This window comes from Mycteria americana, chromosome 1 (assembly GCF_035582795.1).
Source record: "Mycteria americana isolate JAX WOST 10 ecotype Jacksonville Zoo and Gardens chromosome 1, USCA_MyAme_1.0, whole genome shotgun sequence".
In the NCBI taxonomy this organism is placed as follows: Eukaryota; Metazoa; Chordata; class Aves; order Ciconiiformes; family Ciconiidae; genus Mycteria; species Mycteria americana.
Window position 1 is genome coordinate 121,983,649 of NC_134365.1, and position 19,444 is coordinate 122,003,092.

Below are 19,444 nucleotides of genomic sequence, written 5' to 3' on the forward strand. Positions count from 1 at the left end.
TTCAGCCAGGTGAGGCTACAAGCACATTAACTGCTTGACTGGGGAGAGAGGCATAAACTCCAGTAGGAAGGAGGTGGCAGTCAGGGAAGTCACAGATGGAAATGGTTTAGACAGCAGGAGACATTAGGCCTGCTCATGTGCAGAGACAGCAAAAAAAAAAAAAAAAAAAAAAGGGCCCATTAACAATTATCAGAGAAGAAGAGGGATAGGTTTGTGAAGTGGAATACGTCTAAGCTTGGCTAACATCCAGTCAAAGGGAGCGTGATAACAAACTACAAATATTTGGAAAGCTGTAAACATTGAGGCAGGCTAGCAACTCTGGAGTGTGATGCATGGGGAGTGTAATCAGAAGAAATTGCAAAATACAAAACCAGCAGGAAAACAATAAAGAACCTCTTTGATAATGAGATGTATTAACCTCTGTGTTAAGGGAATGGGTGGAAATACCCTGGAGTTGAGACTTTTTCAAATGAGAAGAGGGTTAAGGAAACATCACTAAGTATACAATAGAAAATAGTTCTGTAATAGTGAGGGGGACAGATGGGGTTTCCCAAGGAGACTTTCTCACTAATTCTTCTAGGATTGTGCATAGAAAATTATTCTGCCCCTTATTCTTTTATGAAATATATATGGCCTCAGATTCTGGTACACAACCCAAGAAATTTTCTGAGCCTGGTTTTGAGAAGTCCTCACTCCAGTGATTTAAAAGTACATCTCGGCAATTCCTAGCCTAAGCACCCGGGCTGTTTTATTTAGTTTTCTCGAAAAATATGTGCCTTTTTAAACAATGATGGCCATTACATTTTGAAACAATTTTCCACATTCCAGTTGGCCTAATATACTCATTAACCAGCTCACCAAGTGGTCCCCCTTCTTCAAGCAAGGCCCTCACTGGGTCGTGCATCTGATGTAGTCTCAGCTGCCAGTGCTTCGAAGGAACGGTCACGCCGCCCAAGGGGCAGCAGTGGAGCCAAGCCACTTCGGAGGGTGCAGCTGAAGCCTGGAAACAAGCAGGGAGCCAGGACAGCCTTCTGAGCAGCCTCATGTGCTTTCTGAAAATGGTGTGGCTTACACAGACTTAGTTTTCATGTTTTCTCTTGCTAAGATCCTGGTGTGACCCACCCGCGTGGTCTGCACAGGGGTCAAGACATAACCAGATGGTCAGAGGCATGAGGGAGTGTATAGCTGAGAGCTTCATTCCTCGACCAGGTGTGTGTACATGCAGTCCTCATTATGGCAGGAGGGGCATTGTGCTAATCAACCAAGGGGGAGGCTTCATGGACTCCTTAGCCCTTGCCTCCCCCAGTGTAATGGCAAGTGCTGGAGGGTGGCCTCCTCTGAAGCCTAAGGGCTTTGAGCTCTTAGCCAAGCTCTGATGAGGAAAGGCTCTCTGAACAGCCCAGCACAGCGAGAGATGTGACAACTCCAGTGAGGACACAAAAGAAACTCCAGGACACAGAAGAAATATCTTTAGCAAGAAAGCACAAGGGAGCTCTCATTTTTCCACCAAGTGTTGCTGCCACATAACTGGGTTACTTGTCACTCATGATGGCTTGTCTTGCTGATGGTCAGCAAGGTCCCAGCCAAGCCCAAGGACTAGCCACAGTCCGCTGTGAGCCTCCATGGTAGCACCTAATCTCCTTAACGTAGGTCCCAAAGGCAGGCAGGATCTGCTGTGAAGATATCCGAAGGCTCCCTCCACTGACCAGGTAGGGAACTAAGCACTTGTGTGGCATCAGGATTGCTTCAGGAGGCAGTTAAAATTCAGGCATGAGTTAACTGAATCCTTTGGATGGTTGAGGTGCCATTCTGCCTTACCAGCGATTTAGGTAAGCAGAGACTATTCTCAGCGCCATTCCCCTGATATGACCAGAACTTGAGAAGATGGCACAGAAAAAGCCATTATTCATACAATATGAGGTAGAGTGGTTTTTTAACCTTTCTTTAATGCATCTGTAATTAAAAAACTATTTTAGAATTAGATCTTAGCTGGTGTAAGAAACAGTCTGAGCAAGAAGAGTTTGCAGAAGAAAGTCTAAATCACTGATGATCCCTGTGTTTCTGTGGGCAGTTTAAAAAGCATGGGGTGTTTGAGGTACCCAACGTGGACTCCTCTGAAGGTGGAAAGTGTGGGGAATGAAGGAGTTGATTACAGTTGGTGCTGTGCTGTCCTAACCTCTGTCGATCTTCCCTTAAGACTCACAATACAAATGTTGTAAAATACATCTTTCAAAGGCATTTTTTATATACTCACTAAAACCAATTTAATATCAAGGGAAATATCTTGGTTGAGAATGGTGAAATTTGAGCTTCCTAGTTTTACTTTTAAAACTTTTCTCACCGTCACTTCCCATGTTACAGTGTAGCTTCTCAGACAGATGTGTTTTTCTTGGTGAAAGATAAGCACATGTGTATATCTCTCAGTTTCAGGAAAAACAGAGCTTCTACTTTCAGAGCAGTCCTCAGAGTGCTGTAATAAGGTATGAGACTTGACTGATAACTGACTTTAAAAGAAATTCTAATTTAAACAAAGGGCCAAAGTTATCAACATGACCATCTTCTAGACGCATGGACTCATCAGGGCCATGTTGTCCATGCATCCAAGTGCTTAAATGGCAAACAGACGGCATGTTCAGCCGAGGTCTTGCAGTCTGGCTGAGCCTCGCGTGAATGCCTCTCATGGTATGGATGAAGAGTTGCTCAGCTTCCCTGAGGTTTTTGGCTCTACTGGGCCCATCCCTTGTCATGGTCTGAACTGGGAACCAGCTCCTAAAACTCTGGCCTCACTCCAGTCTTCCTGGCTCGCAGTAGAAGGGCCAGATTGAGTAGCAGTCAGTGAGCAGCAGAGACACTACCATGGGTCCACTGCCTGTTTTGCCTCTGCCAGTGCCCTGGGACGCTGGGTTGGTCCTTGCCCTCCAGCAGGAAGACCCCGTGGGGTGGCTGCTGCCCCTGGGGTAGGGAGGCCCTGCAAGCAGCAGAGCCACCCATCCTAATGCCGCAGCAGTAGGGTCTCTCCATCCTTCACTCTCCTCTTCATCCTCAGGGTTGCAAAAGCCAGATTTTCCAAGGCTCCTGGAAAGCTGTGAGCTGGTCCTGGGGAAAGGTGTAGCTCTTACGACGGGTGTCCTGGACTGGTTCGCCAGTGAGCTTACCCATGGCCTACTGTTTTGCTCTCCATCATGAGGGGTCTCCATCACGCCATCTGCTGTGACTCCATCCCTGTCCCAGGATTTGGACCCTTTCTTTTAATGTCAGGATGTTGTACCCATTGCACATGATAGCAGCCAGGCAACACAATCTGGAAATCCTGCAGGCAGCTCTCTGAGCACTGGGGATGCTTTGGAGGCCTCCAGGCATGTCCTTGCCAATCTAAACAAAGATGGTTGTTTTATCTGGATTTTTAAGTGTTTAATTAAAAGGTGGTTCAACAATACACTTACCATTTTTTGAGTTGGAAGTACACATGAAGTAGATAGCAAGCATCTGTAGATGTATTTCCACTGAAAAGCAAACTATTATTCTTATAGTCAGCATGTAGGTGTGCCTGCCATAACTTTCTAAAATAGTGAGTGACTAACCTTTTCCAAGAGTTCAGTTTTTCTAACCTTTCCGTGAGTTTTTATTTTTTAAGAGATACAGACTTACAGTGCTTATTTCCCAAATGATCACAAGGCTTATGATGCCACTGCTCAAGTCTCAAACATTGGTAATATAATCCTGTGCTTATGAACTGCCACCAAGACACCCATAACATGGGAGTCTGGCAAGTAGGCTCCCATTGCACAGCCCCGATTAATGCTCCACAAAATGGATATGCAGAACATTTGCTATAAAACCTGAAACCACACCCATTTTGTCTGTTAAAGAGACAAAAGAACAGAAAAAAAGAGGGATACAGTTGGAGGTCTGAGCTGTCTGGGGTCTGTGCAGTAAACACTGCCTGCTGCAGAGAGCCACTCATAAATGTCAGTAGTGATTTTCCAGACCAGTTCTTCAGCTGGTGTTGCAAAAAAATGGAGTCATGCCATTAGGCAACAGATGTAGCTTTGGGGCCCAGGGTACAGTGTGGGAAGCCTCTAAATCTAGAACAGAAAGAAAACATCCTGCCCTTTGTAAACAGCCAGGATGGACAAATTAACAAGCTACCATACACTCCATTCTAAAGTGAGGAATAATGGAAGTTATTAATTATTCACTTTATTTACTAATAATGATACAGTATGTATTAATAGCAAGGGGGCACGGTAATTCAACATATGATTCAGTATGAAAATACATCTCAGGCTGAGATTATGCTGCATAACCTGGTGGCAACAAAAGATAATTTCTGGGTGTCAGTATTCTTCCTTAGAGGCCTCCTTTAGACTTCATTTTCAGTCTTGGCCATGAAGTTGTCAAAGAATTGGGCATGGCTGCAATCTCTGGGCAAAAGAAGCTCACAACAAGAATGGCAAGGCACTGTTAAAGAAGGGCTGCACGTATTTTAGCAGAACTGTCTGGAAAAGAAGATACAGAGCACCTGTCCACTTCGAACTTAGGCTAAGTCTTGCTATTTGGTCCTACATTTTCATGATTGCCAGATTTCACAAAACAAAATTTTAAAACAAAATGCCTAGTATATTTTAACATGGTGAGTAGGAGATCTGATAGGCATGTCAGGCACTAAAAATGCAAATGCAAATGCAAACTACAGTGTCAATCTGAATTGCCATGCTAGGCCAAGCTTATTTTATTACATACATTCTGCATTCTAAGTACTAATATGTTCATAATGTAAACATTAAGCATACAGAGTTAAAATTCAAGGCCACAATATTTTTGATTGTCCCTTTTTTGTGTCTTTGGTTGGCCGAGATCAACTCGTAGTGTATAAATGCATAAGTTATATAATAATTATATAAAAAGGAAAAAATAACATTGACTTGTATACTTCATTCTGACAAACGCACAGCGTTCGCGACTCGATAAAGAAAAACTGGCGCCCGCCTAACAAAAATACTTAGATGATTTCTGATTTTGGCAGTCAGGGGTTGTCTCTTGCTTTAACCAATAGAAAACAAACTCCCTTAATAATGATGAGGTTCTAACTGGTAACTTTTAAATATCAAACACAATTCCAGTTTTACTTTTTTTTTAAAAGAGATGCATATTCTGATTTCTGAATTCTTCTGCTTTTCCCTTTTTCCACTTTTTTTATTACTATAAAATCAAGTCTGTTCCTCCTGTAATACTGGGAATGGTATGATACTGAGCAATATGTTTCACAAGTCCAAACAAGTGTTTCTTCATAGTCCCAACGCTACTAAGTTTTCAGTCTTTTCAGTCTCTACTAGTAAAGAAGTTTCTTTTCTCCCCTTCTCACCACCTTTGTCCTCCTCTTCCTCCTTTCTGCTTCCTCTGTCAGGTGCAGGCCTCTGATCTACAATCATACACTTGCCCTTCAGCACATTCTCATTTCCAATGTTTGGCTCAGGGTTCCTGTAATACTGTCAAGGAATCTTAAAGTTTGGGTTGTCTTCACAGTTTGAGTAGCTGATAACACTCTGATGAATGGAACGCATTTGATTTTAACCAAAACAATGCTGTTATATTCCAAACCAGCTTCCACACTAAACCAGTCTCTTTTGTTGATATGTTTTGATTTTTTTAAATACAGGTAGGTTTTTTTTCTTTTTTTTTTTTTCCCTTCTTCCCCCCTCTTTTGTAATGATTCATATATTGTATGTTAGGTCACTATAGACTTATCCTTATATTGCTGTAGTATAGTCCCAGTTTTGCACAAGCAAGATATCAAACTTTACACATAAGCTTATCAACTTTTTAAGACCACTAGCTTTCGTAGGTTTTCCTTATCATTTCATGCTTTTACCTACAATAGTCTATTGTTGTTTGGTCCACAGAGTCGATGCCCATATACATTACATTTTAGTATCTTAATACTTCTTGAATATCTCCTTTAAATCCCTACTACAATGAGTCTTTTTGACATCTATTTTTTTAATGTGTTTTTTCCCAGCCAAACCTTCACTTGTCTCTTTAGGCACTTTTAATTCATGTACTCCAATAGAGTTCATTGCAATTCATCAGCGGCTGGATCCCAGCGAGAAGTGTCTTTCTTTGCTTTTTCTGGTGTTTCTTTTTTTCCCCACTTAGTAGTAGGTGCCAAGATGAGAAGGCATATGAGCAGCTGGCAGCCTGGTATTCGGGTAGATACCTCCAGTTGGTGAATTCCAGTATGGATTAGGGGCAGCGAAAAAGCTGGACGATGTTACGGGCAAAGCAGGGGGGTGGGGAGCTACAAAGTTCATCTTCTGAGGGTGCGCATGATAGGAGCTCATGTAGGGGAGGTCTGACGGGTATTTGTACATGGATGACTCGGGGGGGTGAGGCTGGAGAGCCTGAGCGATTCCGTGGAAATCAAATTTGTAGGCGTAGCGCTTACCATGAACCTTAGTCATAATATTTTTATCATAGTAGTAGCGAAGCGCACGGCTGAGTTTGTCATAGTTCATGTTAGGTTTGCTTTTCCGCTCCCCCCAGCGTCGAGCCACTTCGTCGGGGTCGGTCATTTTGAACTCCCCGTTGGTGCCCTCCCAGGTGATGCAGTTGGAGTTGGAGCTGTCTGAGAGGAGCTCCAGAAGGAACTGCCATAGCTGTATCTGCCCACTCCCTGCGGGGGGAAACGAAATAGAAATGTCAGGACTAGTGACTAATAATGTTAAGACATCAATTCTTCCAGGCTCTCACATAGGACCCTACTAGGAAATGTTGCAATGTCGGTTCCTACTTCTTACTCTTAACTAGTCCCCTTTCTCCCAGCCCTGTCTCATGAAATCCTGAAGAGCAGAGATAATGGTAATGTGTCATGTTTTCCCTCATCTGAGTGGCAGAATGCCATTACATGGAGATTTCATAGTTACCTAATGTCATTCAGTGTAGACAATTGATGGGGAAATAATACAGCGCTCATTTAGGAAACTAATCTCTAAAGTTCAGGACAAACAGCTTTCACTTGCGTAACATTTTGCTTGTTCTCACAGCATTATGTTGCAACTAAATGTTCTCTGCTATGGAATAAGCCTACACAAAATGGAGAAGTTTAGAGAAAGCTGGGCTCATGCCAAACCATATCATCCATTTGCAGCATTTGGGGAAATGCAGAACGGAAACCTATTAGCTTGCTGTTGCACTGCATAAAACCATAGGGCAAAACATTTGCAAGAACAGTGAAAAGGTCCATAAAATACATTCTTGTCATCATTCTGTGTCAAACGATTTTAAATGATTATTGAAGTTAAGACTTAAAACGTTGTTGGTTTTTTCTCCCTCCTCTGCCAATTTCATCTTAAAAAGAAAACAATTAGTCTGCTGTCAACTTTGCAGAAGTGTGTTGCCCAGAGTTATAGGAACAAAATTTGACCATTTTAGGCAATTGAAAGTAGATTTCAAAGGGCCTTGCCACTGATATTCATGTTAAAAGCTTAGCATTTCTTAATAGAACAGCACTGAAATGATGCAAAATACAGCTGAAGCAGCTTGCAAGGCAATCTGTTTCACAAGCACAATGTCAGCAGAATTTGCCAACCAGCTTGTATGTGCTAACTTCTCAGTACATCTCTGACCAGGCTTCGGTTGGGTTTCTTTTTTTTCCAAACCAGATATGTGGGTATAATAAACAAGCTTTTCTTTAGAAAGCTTATAGTAGCGAATTATAATGTCAAGCTAGAGTAGCATCTGAAATCCATTAGCAGTTTATACTTCAGTGCAACTGAAACCCCTATTCGTTTAAATGATATTTATCCAAACTGTCCTTAATGAATTTCTTCTGTTCCATTAACATGCATTAAGTAAACAAACAAACAAAAGAATCCATGGTATGAGCAAGGCATGCAAGTTTTAATACACGAAACATAACAAGAGGATTAGCCTTTGAAAATCAATAAACAGTTCAGCACTGGACAAAACACAAATTTTTGAATAAGCAATCCAACATATGTTCTAACATAAACACTTGCCTTCCAAATGTAATATATAGTCCTATGAAAATAAATGGTTGCTGTCAATTTCCTTTTAATGAGAGAGTAATTCCACCAATTTATAAACACACAAAACATGTTAAAGCACAGGAATGATGGTGTGTAGGAATTCCGTATCCAAATGTTAAAAAAGTATCCCAATCCAGATCATGTTAGTGTCTTCCACAGTAATGAAGGCTACCAAATGGATGCTTGACAAAATTGTAAAAGCCAGAGTTTACGAACAAATTAAAGGGAGGTAGGCCCCCACTTGTAGTTGAGATCAATGTCACCTGGAAACCCACTGCCTTAGGCCATTTGGAAAATCCTGTTCTTAATACTTACTTAATTGCTTTCCTATGCCATGCAAAACTGTTTAGAAAGGAAGCTAATCTAGAACTGTGCTTGATGTCACTTGGGATAAAGTGAAAGGAAATGGATCAGTATTTTGGCAATGTCATGCCTTGAAAAGCCATACAATCGTTGTAAGAAGAAACACTGTTATTGGGGGTTGAGGAGACCTGCAACGTGGAAGGAGGAACACTGTGTCCTGTGGCTGTTAAAGCAAGGGAAATAGGAAGTGGCATGTACAATGTCAATCCACTGTGGCAGATTATGATGCTGATTATGGTGGTGTATGGCCACAGTGTGTCCTGCGAACTCAGAGCAGCAACAGTGAAACCTGTTCACAATCAGTGTTATTAACTCACCAAGAAGGTTCCTCGTCTTTAGCTAAAATATGCTACAAGCCCCTCTCCACAATGCACCCTGTTACCTTCTTCTTAAAGTGGAAGAACATTTTTGAAGTGTTTAACCCAACTATTCTTTGCAAACAGATTATGCTTTCCTGGTTTTTCCCTACATATTTTTTTCTGGTTTGGGTTATTCATCCCAAAATTTTCTATTTGTCAGGGTCAGTATGGCATTGTATTGTGGATTAACAGAATCTGGGACACATATGACTCAGATCGGTAAGAGACTCATGCCTTTCTGGAGGGGTACCTGGAGGCCAGATGGGATACGCTACAGCACTTAACAAAATCCCAATGTTTAGGCAACTGAAGTGAACTCCTATCGATATGAGGAGTTCAAATACCTCTAATGAGGTATTTGACTGACTGAATGTAACCATCTACTCTAGGATGATTTGAATAGCTCTCTACAGAGAGCTGTATAAACTATCTCTCCAGTGAGTATCATGGGAAATAAGACACCTAGCTCATATGTAGACACCTACATTAAGATACATGAGTTTATGTGTCTTAATCTGTGACCTCAGTCCCACTCTCGTGGAATTTAGAAACCTAATCCTGCAACACATTGGGTATCATCAGCCCCCCACTGAGTCATACTGAAGAGTGGTAAAATCAGTCACATCACCTTCCAGGTCTGGCCTTAAAGCTGAAGTGGGGACACTAGCAGTGAAGAGAAATCCTCCTAAATCTGCAAAATCCCTTCTCACCTGGATTTGCAAGTCGGCTGCTGGTCGGTCCAAGAATCTGATATGGATCTACAAAATTGTGAAAGAAAGATTTTAAATCACGTAACAATGATGTCAAATATTTTAGGTGTTATTTTTTAACCTTGTAAGGGGCAGTGTACAGCACGTGACTGGACAGCAGCTCCAACACGGGGGAAAGAGGTTCCTTTCTCTGCATTGCAATATTTGCATATTTTACCTTAAAATTGGGTGTGCAAGTGAACAATTGCAAGGACACACATTTGTCTTTTGTACTGTAGTAGCGTGCACAAGCATATATTCAGACACACTGTAAATTTGGCCCAGAAGTGTTCTGATTCCTACTTAAATAAAGTACACATACACACAGGCACCCTTTGGTACTATCGATGCTTGCAGCATGCCGGGGCCCACAAGCGCAGACAGGTAATGGGGTGACAGTCCCCTCCACAAAGGACAGCGGCCTCTCTTCTTGTGAGGCCACATTTGTTTTCCCTGCGCCACTGCTAACTCTTTCTGTGCCAAAAAAGCCTCCAGAAGAGGGCTGAGAGTGCATGGTTGAACCCAGGCAATGTGGCTGGGTCTATTCTTTTTCACTGGAGTCCAGTGAGGGATCCCCTGTATCAACCTTGCAACTAGGGTTTTCAGAAGAGCCTGTGTCAGCCACACAATGCTTGTAGCATCTCAATGTTTTCCTCAAGGGACTCCCTCCGGAAACGAAACCTTATTTTGGCCTGACTTGAAGTACAACAGGAAAAAGGGAAAGCTGTGACAGAAGTACAAAAGCCAAAGTGATGGGCTGCAAGCACAGCCCGGAGCCCCTTGCTGAACAACCCTGTGTCGCTGGGCAGCCTGGAGCCCCTCACTGAACAACCCTGTCACTGGGGCTGCCTCGTCTCCAGACAGCTGCTCTCAAATGGCTGCCAGTTTTACAGCCAAGAAGATAATCAGGTTACATTCCTTACACATTTAAATAATCTGTGCAGCTCACACACAGCCATTAAAGGGTCCTAAGGACTTACATAAATCATCAGTATATTTCTTGAAAGATTCTCATGGTTGGAGGGCTAGATTAGATAAAACGCTATTTGGGCAAAAAGCAGTATACTACTTCCCAGGCAGCATACATATGAGTTAATGAGATGTAGTCATGCACACAGTCTTATTTAGCTATAACAAAAACCAGAATAATGATTTGAAAGCCATGTGATAAAAACAGGCTCAGAGTCTTCTGAGCTAAGAATAGCCTCCAAATCTCTTTTGTTTCCTATTTCTACCCTTTTGCTGTTAACAAAAGCCATAACTGACTCAGAATCTCTGTATTGCTTTCTAGCTACCTGTCCAAAACAGTCTAATTCACAATAAGGGATTAGGTCTTAACCCATGGATAAGCTGCTCTGAAAACACAAAATGCACCCCTTTTGCAAAACCACTAGTCTACAAACTCATAAACTTCTACTTTCTCCTCAGTTTCCCAGTAGACTAAGAATCCTTCTAATTTTCCTGTTTAATTTCAGGAGGCCAATTCAAACAGGTTTCTGTATGCTGTAATCCATTTTCCTTTCTTTGCTCATGTACATTTTCCAACTGCTAGCATTTCAACTATTGTGGAGTGTATGTTCTTTTGACATCTTTACCTTCCACCTTTGTACCTAAACTATACATAGGTACTTTGTTTAACAGCTTTTACAGTCTGCAAGGACGTCACTGCCATTAAACATTACTAAAAGCAACTTTCAATGACCATGGGAGCCTTCATCTCAGACCCCGATGTACAGCCAGCTCACACACGTCTGGCGATTTAGTGGTTACCAGGTGGAGATCTCATTAGTGGTCTGAATCAGATGTTGCAATTTGCTTCTGGTTGGTAGGTAAGAGCTGTCCTTCTCATCATGTTCAACAAACCCCATCACACCCAGGCATAATTCAAACACAGTGACACCCACCTAACTGAGGACGCTGGTCTTCTGTTTTGGGAACTGTTGAGGATGACGGCTGAGTAGCTGAAAATGGAAAAACCCATGTAGTTATTTTTCCAGTTTGGAAGATGGTCACCAAACCTCTGACAGATCACAGGCCTGGGACTCCTGCTGCTCACCACTCAATGATGGTCACAATAGGATTTAGCTTTCTAAGACTATATGGTCATGGACCTGATGAAGCTTGAGTTCAAGGAAGGATGTGGCTGCCCCAGTGACTCCACCCAGTATTGCCTATACACAGCTAACAGGCTTTCCAGCCAAGGCACAGGTGAAAGTCCTCCAGAGCTGAATGCTGAGGTAGCTCCTCTCAGTTCACTTCAGAGTCTATCCAGGTTGCACCAGATGTGCATTAGGCTAGACATATGCAGATGTTTTTTACCTTTTGACTGAGGACTGGGGTGGGTGTGACTTGTCCATGCTGATCTTCTGGCTTGCTCATAAGGCAAATCTGCAAAGGAAAAATACACTGATTCATGCATACGGCATAAAGTGTTTATGTCCATAAGGGGCACCTTTCTAGGGGACCCATTGGATTTGAAAATTACTGAAATAGGAAGGACACTCCTTGTTAAAACCTTTATCATCTTTATTGTCTCTAAAAATAACGGTACCACATTGCCCTCTGCATTGCTCTTTAGAGGTGCCTATTCTTGTTAGATGTCTGAACTGCACTGAAATAGCTGGTACAAATACTCTATAGAGTCCATCATTTCCAAAGGCTCAGAGCACTCCCTTTGGTCTCCTTCCTCAGCCCAGGACACCAAGGAATGACACACACTGCACATCATGGACAATTTATGCTATAGTCTTGTAGGAAAAGTCTCCCAAGAGGTTAGAGCTCAGATTAAGCATAAACTGCGTACCATTCCTTCCCAATCTCAGCATGTAACAGTATTTTAAGAAGATGATAGACTTCAGTTGATTTAATGTGCTATTCTTGTTAGTCTGTTGCTGTCATCCCTTGAGATTGATCAAACGTTATAGGTTGAGTTTGACAGTTCCCTTTTCTGCCACCTGGTCATAGGCAGAGATACATGAGACAGCAAAGTCTTGGTTTTGTCTGTTGGAGATTCCTCTAAACCACTGCTGCATGTTTGTGTTTGCACCAACTCTCATTGCCATCACACACTGTATTATGCTCTCCCTGTGACGTTATTCCTCATGCTTGCAAGTGCTCTCTTCTACACATGCACCCTCTGGTCTCACTCTCATCATTCAGAATCCAACCTTTTGGGATAATTGATTGCTGCACTTTGCCAATCATCTCACTTGTTTCTCTTCTACTAGTCATTTCAAATTATTAATAATTCTTTTTCTTTCACTTTCCCTTCCACTCCTCAGTATGATCTTTAGAAACATAACGTGTACAGATCTTTAGAAATCAGATCTTAGTACAGATCTTAGTACAGATCTTTACGGATTTTAGTACAGATCTTTAGAAACATAACGTGAAAACAGTGAACGTGCTTAGATGTTAAACATATATATGTATACATATTATATTTCTTCCAAAAAGTGGACAGCTTTTTTCCTGCTTCATCTATTTAAATATTCAATTCTGTGTCCTGGGACAAGCTCCTTAACTTTACGTATATAAATTTTTGTAAGCCTTTTCTTTCATTTACTCATTACTTCTATTTCATTTAAATGCTTTAGCATATAAAAATGAAGAAACTAAAACATAAAAGCTTTCTTCATAAAGTATATGTAGTAAATTCAAATGTTTCATTTACCCTTTGAAATCTTTTGCAGTTGCCTGTGCTTTTCTATGGCTGGCTTTAACCCATTAGCTAAAATTGCTGCCAAAATCAGAGACTTATGTAGCCTGCCCAGGATCTCAGGAAGGTAGCAGTACCCACCTGGTAGAACTAAGTTGGTGCAGATGATTTGATTCTTAACAGTGCTTGTGCTTTATTTTAGAAATGATGTTTGGAAATGAAACCAGTTAGGAAGTAAAGAACAGTCACAGACTGGCTCTGTGCAAAACAGATGTATCTCTGCCCATTTCCAAGCACTATGAGCAAAAGTATCAAATGGAAATGAAGTGTAATGTGAAATTCACAACCAAATTGCCTTTAATTTATTTAGTCTGTTTGGCTTGAGGAGCAGACTGGCACTACAAACACTGTCGTCTCCCTGAATCTTACAATTCAAAAACTTTGCTTTTGCTGAGATATGCAATTTGTCTTTGTATAACATTTGAATAACTAGTGCCTTTTTATCTCTGATTTCTTGAGAACTATTCCACAGCCTTGTCCTTCAGAAACTCGGAGAAAATAATGTGAATTGCACAAGTGCTCATCTCTGAGCAGAATACTGGTGTGCAGGTGAATCATGGTAACATGCAGATGTTCTGACCAGGTTGAGGTCAACGCTGCTATTAATCGTTGTAGTTAGAGACACCTCATGGCCTGAGGACTTTATCATCCGGTGAAAAAATTCAGAAGGACTTTGGTCACATTTCCAGGGGTTTCCGAGTTCTGTCTGTACAGAGGGGGACAGGGCTCAGCCGTGGGCTGCTTACATGTATCTTGTCCAGTCCTGCCTTGCCTGGCCAGATCTCTACGTCCACGGCAGCCTTGCCAGGGAGATTCTAGTGACATAAGGAAGCTATTTTTTCCCCCAGTTCTTCCATTCCCTGGCCAGAAAGACTACAGACAAATAGGGGAAAAAGATCACATAGAAGGTATGTGCTTGTCATTAGGCTGTGCAACTCTTCCCACCAGCTCTCCTCTCCTCTCCTCTCCTCTCCTCTCCTCTCCTCTCCTCTCCTCTCCTCTCCTCTCCTCTCCTCTCCTCTCCTCTCCTCTCCTCTCCTCTCCTCTCCTCTCCTCTCCTCTCCTCTCCTCTCCTCTCCTCTCCTCTCCTCTCCTCTCCTCTCCTCTCCTCTCCTCTCCTCTCCTCTCCTCTCCTCTCTCCTCTCCTCTCCTCTCTCCTCTCCATCTATTTGTGGGTCTCCAAATTATTAGACACGTGTACACTGAGAGGTCTGTGTGATGTTGTGTGCTTGTACTTGGTGGCACTTGCAGCGTTAAAATAAATTTGGTACAAATTTAGTACTGTGAGAAAACTGTTTTGCCTTTTAACTCAACACATCATAAGATGGTTTTCTGACTACGCCCTCTCCATTAAAAGAAAAATCCAGTTATCAGCCTTTCTTGAAATAGCGCAAAATTCCAACTTCATTCTTCATTCAGTATTGTGCCTTGATAAACATGTTGCTATCCTAGATAAGCTGATCTGTTCTTATTCATGAGATATGAGTACAACATGTCCTTATCTTGGGCAGATCTTCGATGGGAATTCTCCTTTTTGATGAGACTTGTAGACAAACCCATATTAGGCCTTCCTGAGCTCCTGATAGCTTCATTGTATTACTTTCAGCTTGCTGAAACCTCATGTTCTGTTGTAAAGGTGACTGAAGAAATATGCCTTTGTCATTGCAGTTCATTCCAAGCCCTCCTCATTTCCTATTTTCTATTGTAGTGCCTTAACAATGGCAATGCTTAATTACTTTCTCCAGAATTGCATCCCAGGATCTGGCTAATTCCTATTTAACATTATTTACTTCCCCCCCCTCATTTTTGACCTTTTTCATGTCATCAAGTGATTGTCCCCAGGGTCTGCTATGCTCTCACATGAAGGGCACTTTGTTATGGAAAAGCCTCTTTGCAGTCTAGTTGAAATGTGACATTTAACCAAAAGGAAATCATGGAATAAGCAAACAAAATAGTTATTGAGATAAAACTGAATTTCTGCAAAAAAATCTTTTTTTCTTTCTGAATGAAAATTCTGACTTTAAAGATGTTTGTCAACTTTCAATTGTAAAAGATAAAATAATACTTTCAAAATCACATGATAGTTTGTTGTAGGAAATATTTAGTTAGGATACACAAGTTTACACAGAAGAATAGAGACACCTCATATCTGAACTACAAATCCCACAAGGAATTGTGTCAACACAGGAAGATGCTTTTAGTGCTGACATAAAGCATTTTTTTTGTAAGTGTCATTGTAAATGTGATTTGGATAGAAAATGAAGGACTTTACCATATCTGATATGTGTTTTTTTTAGAATCTTTTACTTCAGAGAAAACTAGTATTTTATTTTTCCATCATAAGTCAGGATGAAACAAATATTGAAAACATAGAATTTCTCATGGAATTAAAAAATCTAGTTTTTGTTCAAGTCCAGTGGAAACATACCCATAAAATAGTATTCTCTCACAGCAGACTCATTCTCGCCTTTGCCTGAAATCCTCTCAATTGGCATGGTTATTTCCTGCAGGACACCCAGGTCCCTCTGGTCCTATGTTACATGTTCATTTTCGTTGGAAACTACTGAGAGCATTGGGCATCCAGTTTTACATTGCATAGTTGGTAACTGTTTCTATAGCTATGCCTTGTCTTCTCATCCATATTCATGTCCAGATTCCTCCGTGCCATTCAAAGCTCCTGGGTGCTACTATAACCTGTGACCACGAGGGCCACAGTCTGCTTCAATGTCTCATGAAAATGTCACACGTTTTTTTTAAATATCCTTTCTTCTAATACTGAGACTAAGCAGGTACTCTGCGACACTCTTTATTTTGATAATTATATCATGTTTCCTCATCCCCAGACCCTGAGTTGAACAATTCCAAACTTTTATATCTTTCAACATGCTCAAAAGATTTTCCATATTCCCATGGCTTGCTCTCAGTGCCTTCCAATTCTGCAAATAGCCTTTTTGATAAGGGATGATTCACACAGCTTTCCGTACAAGGCCACACTGCTGATTTATTTAATGGCACAGTCAGATTTCCCATATGATCCTCCACTGTGTTTCTTCATTTGTTTACTTTTTTTCCACTTTGGCCAGCAACTAGAGCAGTGGCTTTCATTGTGCCTATGTTAAGTTCTTTTATGAGTGAAGAGGGTTAATTTGAAATCAGTAAGATATGAAAATAACTTGTGTCTTATACTGCATTTATCAACTTGTATTTTCATCTGTTAACATATTGCCAGTTCGCTGATCTCTAATAAGGCTCTGGGTGCCTGTACAGGAATCCTTTAGAGGAATCTCCGGCTTTAAGTAACGACAAAATCGTATGTCATCTCTCTAAATTTTATACCAAATTTTATTGTGCACTTTTTTCAATTATTAATAACTATAGATCATGGCAGAGAATGCTAAACCACCCATGACTTAAGAGGTCCATTATTTAGTCTTCGTAACAGGTTAATTAGCCAGTTCTTGATCTGTTAAAATATTTTGTTTCTTATGATATGCTATTTAACTGTCACTGTAGATAGTTGTGGGGCACTTTGGTAAATGTCATACGAAAGCCAAATGCCAAATGTATGCATTGGATCAGTGGTTTCCTTCCTATTCACTACAGTATTGTTACAGACAAACAAATCTAGCAGAAGAGTTTGTTTTCCTAGAAACTGAGCAGGGTGGATTTGATCATTTAATGGTCTGGTAGCGGTTTCCCTATCTATCTTTTTTAATTATCAATTAACAAATCTGCAGACATGCATATATACATGTGTACAAGTGTATATAAAACAGTTACTTGTGTATACTCTCCTGGATTATATCCTAGAGCACTGATAAAAGATACCTAAAATATTTGCTGTCCAAAAACCCCTGTTTTTAATGAGAGAATGTATCTTTTCACAAGAGCTCAGTCAATTCAAGTGTATGTCCCTTCAGAACACTTGGATGTATGCCTCTGGCTCAGTAATGGATTTGCTTTAAATTTAGTATTTTGCTGCAGCTCCGCTTGATGTCTCACAGTACTCTGTGCTTATTACTGGAAAAGCAAATGTCCAGATTAGGCATTTTTCCAGCATCTTTAGTGGTGAAGGGTGATGTAAAGAAAATTTTTAGCTTCATAGCAATGTCCTCATCTTCTTTAATTATTCCCTTTAGCCTTTCACAAACCAGCACACCCACAATAAATCCATGGGCTTCAAACTTCTGAGCAATAAGAACTTTCTTATGTTTTGATTTTACTTATTTAGTCTCTTAAACTCACAATCAGATGTTGTGGGGTTTATTTGCCTCAAACATAAATAAAAAGTAGATAGCAGGAGAAACATGTACTCTGCCTTTTTAGAGTACTTTTCTTCAATATACTTCAAATAGTACTATAAAAGAGAATATAATAGCATTATATTCTTGCCTCATTTTACAGACAGAGAGCTGAAGCACATTGAAAAGTGACTGCGCTGGGACAAAGCAACAGAACCAGTGAATACAGCTCTGGTCTTCTGACTCTCTGGTGCTTTAAACACTAGACAGCATCGCTTCAAAGACAGAGATACGTGGAAGAAACAGACATTAAACTGTTCTATTTAATCATCTCACTCTACACAATGATATATGCACACACATATATATAAAATATATGTATATAATATGTGTGTGCATTCAACATATAGCCTAATATTTATGAAAAGAGAGTTTAAGGAGAAAAAGAATGAGATACTTCGAGAGATGAAATGAGTAAGATCACAGCATACAAAAGGTGGTCATTTTTCATACCTGGCCTGGTTGTAATTCTTTGTGTTGCTTCTGGATAAACTGATGTATTTGGAAAAATAAAAGTGGCACCTCCTAAAGAGAAAGAAGAAGACATAACACCTAAAGATTCATTTTCACAGTCCCTAAGTCCACTGATATTTTCCCTCTTGTAGTGTGTCTGAACTATGAATATGTCTGACTATGAATAACTATTTTCTATCTTAGGACTGTTATATATAAAAGGTAATTCTGATAGCCTTTGCACCTGTGTAAATCCATTCAAATCACTAAATAAAAGTCTGTGCAAAATCTGTGTTAAGAGAGGAGAGAGTCAAGTTCAGGAAATCCCTTCTGTCTTCCCCGCAATCACCTCCACCTGGGCAGGTGGTTTTACATCTTCTGAAATAAAACTTCTTTGCCTTCTCCTCATTAGTGCGTGCGCTTCCCAAACAGGTTCATATTTTCAATACAGACTGTAGGCCTGGGCCAAAGCCTATTGGTGTCTGTGGGAATCTTCTCACAGACTTTGGTCAGCTTTGGGTCAGACCCTCAGAAATCTCATTCTCTTCACAGAGTGAAAAAATTAAAAATATTGAGCTCGATATAGAAAATGGTATCTCACTTATCTCAGGCACTGAAATTGCTCTAACTACATCAACAGGCTTCTAATGACCATCTCTAAGAACATGAAAAGGGTCATAAGGATTTGTGCAATTACTGCTGACTTCAAAAAGAACTTGTTTCTAACTCTTTTCTAACTCTTCTAACTCTTTGTCCTTTGAAAATCCCACTCCAAAGTTCTTATGCCACCAGAACAACTAATTTTCCTTACACTGATGATCAGCATGATATTATTCACACTCCCAATGACAGAAATGCAGACAATCTCATTTTGGTGAAATGAATTTCAAAATATCATTGTCAGTGCACACATATAGAAAAAGATAACACACAGAACTGCTGAACAACACTTGGATAACTGTATGTGGAAACTGCTTGGCAAATTAGAATCTGGAAAGCCAGAGATGGAAAAGACCATCGAGTCCATCTATTTTTAAAAAGGGCTTAAGGCTTATTCCAAACCCCATCAAAGTCAATGAAAAATATTTTGTTGCTTTTGGTGGGGTTTGCAGCAGGCCTACAGCCCACAGTAGGACTTTATGTCAAGTGGCAAACATCTAATCTCAGGGAGAGATCTTCTAATCTAGTTAATTTTGCTACGAAACTCACCGCTATTTACAACAGTGAAAAACTAAATGAAATATGAAAAAGGCATTCCAATCCAAGATTTTCTTTTTTTTTTTCCTTTTGCATTATCCTTTGTATTATCTTTTTCATTTCTCATAAGGAATTGTTATTTCTGGTCACTGTAGGTAACTAATACCCTCAGGCATGATCAACATCTTTAATCAGTATGTATACCATACTGTATGTACAATTCCATGCCATCCTCTGTTGCACAACTGCTAGAGCA

The 19,444-nt window shown here is 40.6% G+C and overlaps 1 protein-coding gene across 7 annotated transcripts in view; it reads right to left on the reverse strand.

Annotated features, from left to right (window-relative positions):
• Positions 1–1,506: 1,506 nt before the first annotated feature.
• ERG (ETS transcription factor ERG) overlaps positions 1,507–19,444 on the reverse strand; it is a 152,645-nt gene continuing 134,707 nt past the window's right edge. For 5 of the 7 annotated variants that reach the window (XM_075518606.1, XM_075518601.1, XM_075518641.1 and 2 more), the window contains 5 exons: positions 17,992–18,063; positions 11,839–11,907; positions 11,424–11,480; positions 9,481–9,528; positions 1,507–6,673 (listed from right to left, as the gene is read on the reverse strand). In XM_075518606.1, the coding sequence (XP_075374721.1) occupies positions 6,153–6,673; positions 9,481–9,528; positions 11,424–11,480; positions 11,839–11,907; positions 17,992–18,063 (767 nt within the window). In that variant the 3' untranslated portion in view covers positions 1,507–6,152. The remainder of the gene's footprint in view (positions 6,674–9,480; positions 9,529–11,423; positions 11,481–11,838; positions 11,908–17,991; positions 18,064–19,444) is intronic. The other 2 variants (XM_075518649.1, XM_075518632.1) reach the window with 1 other exon arrangement.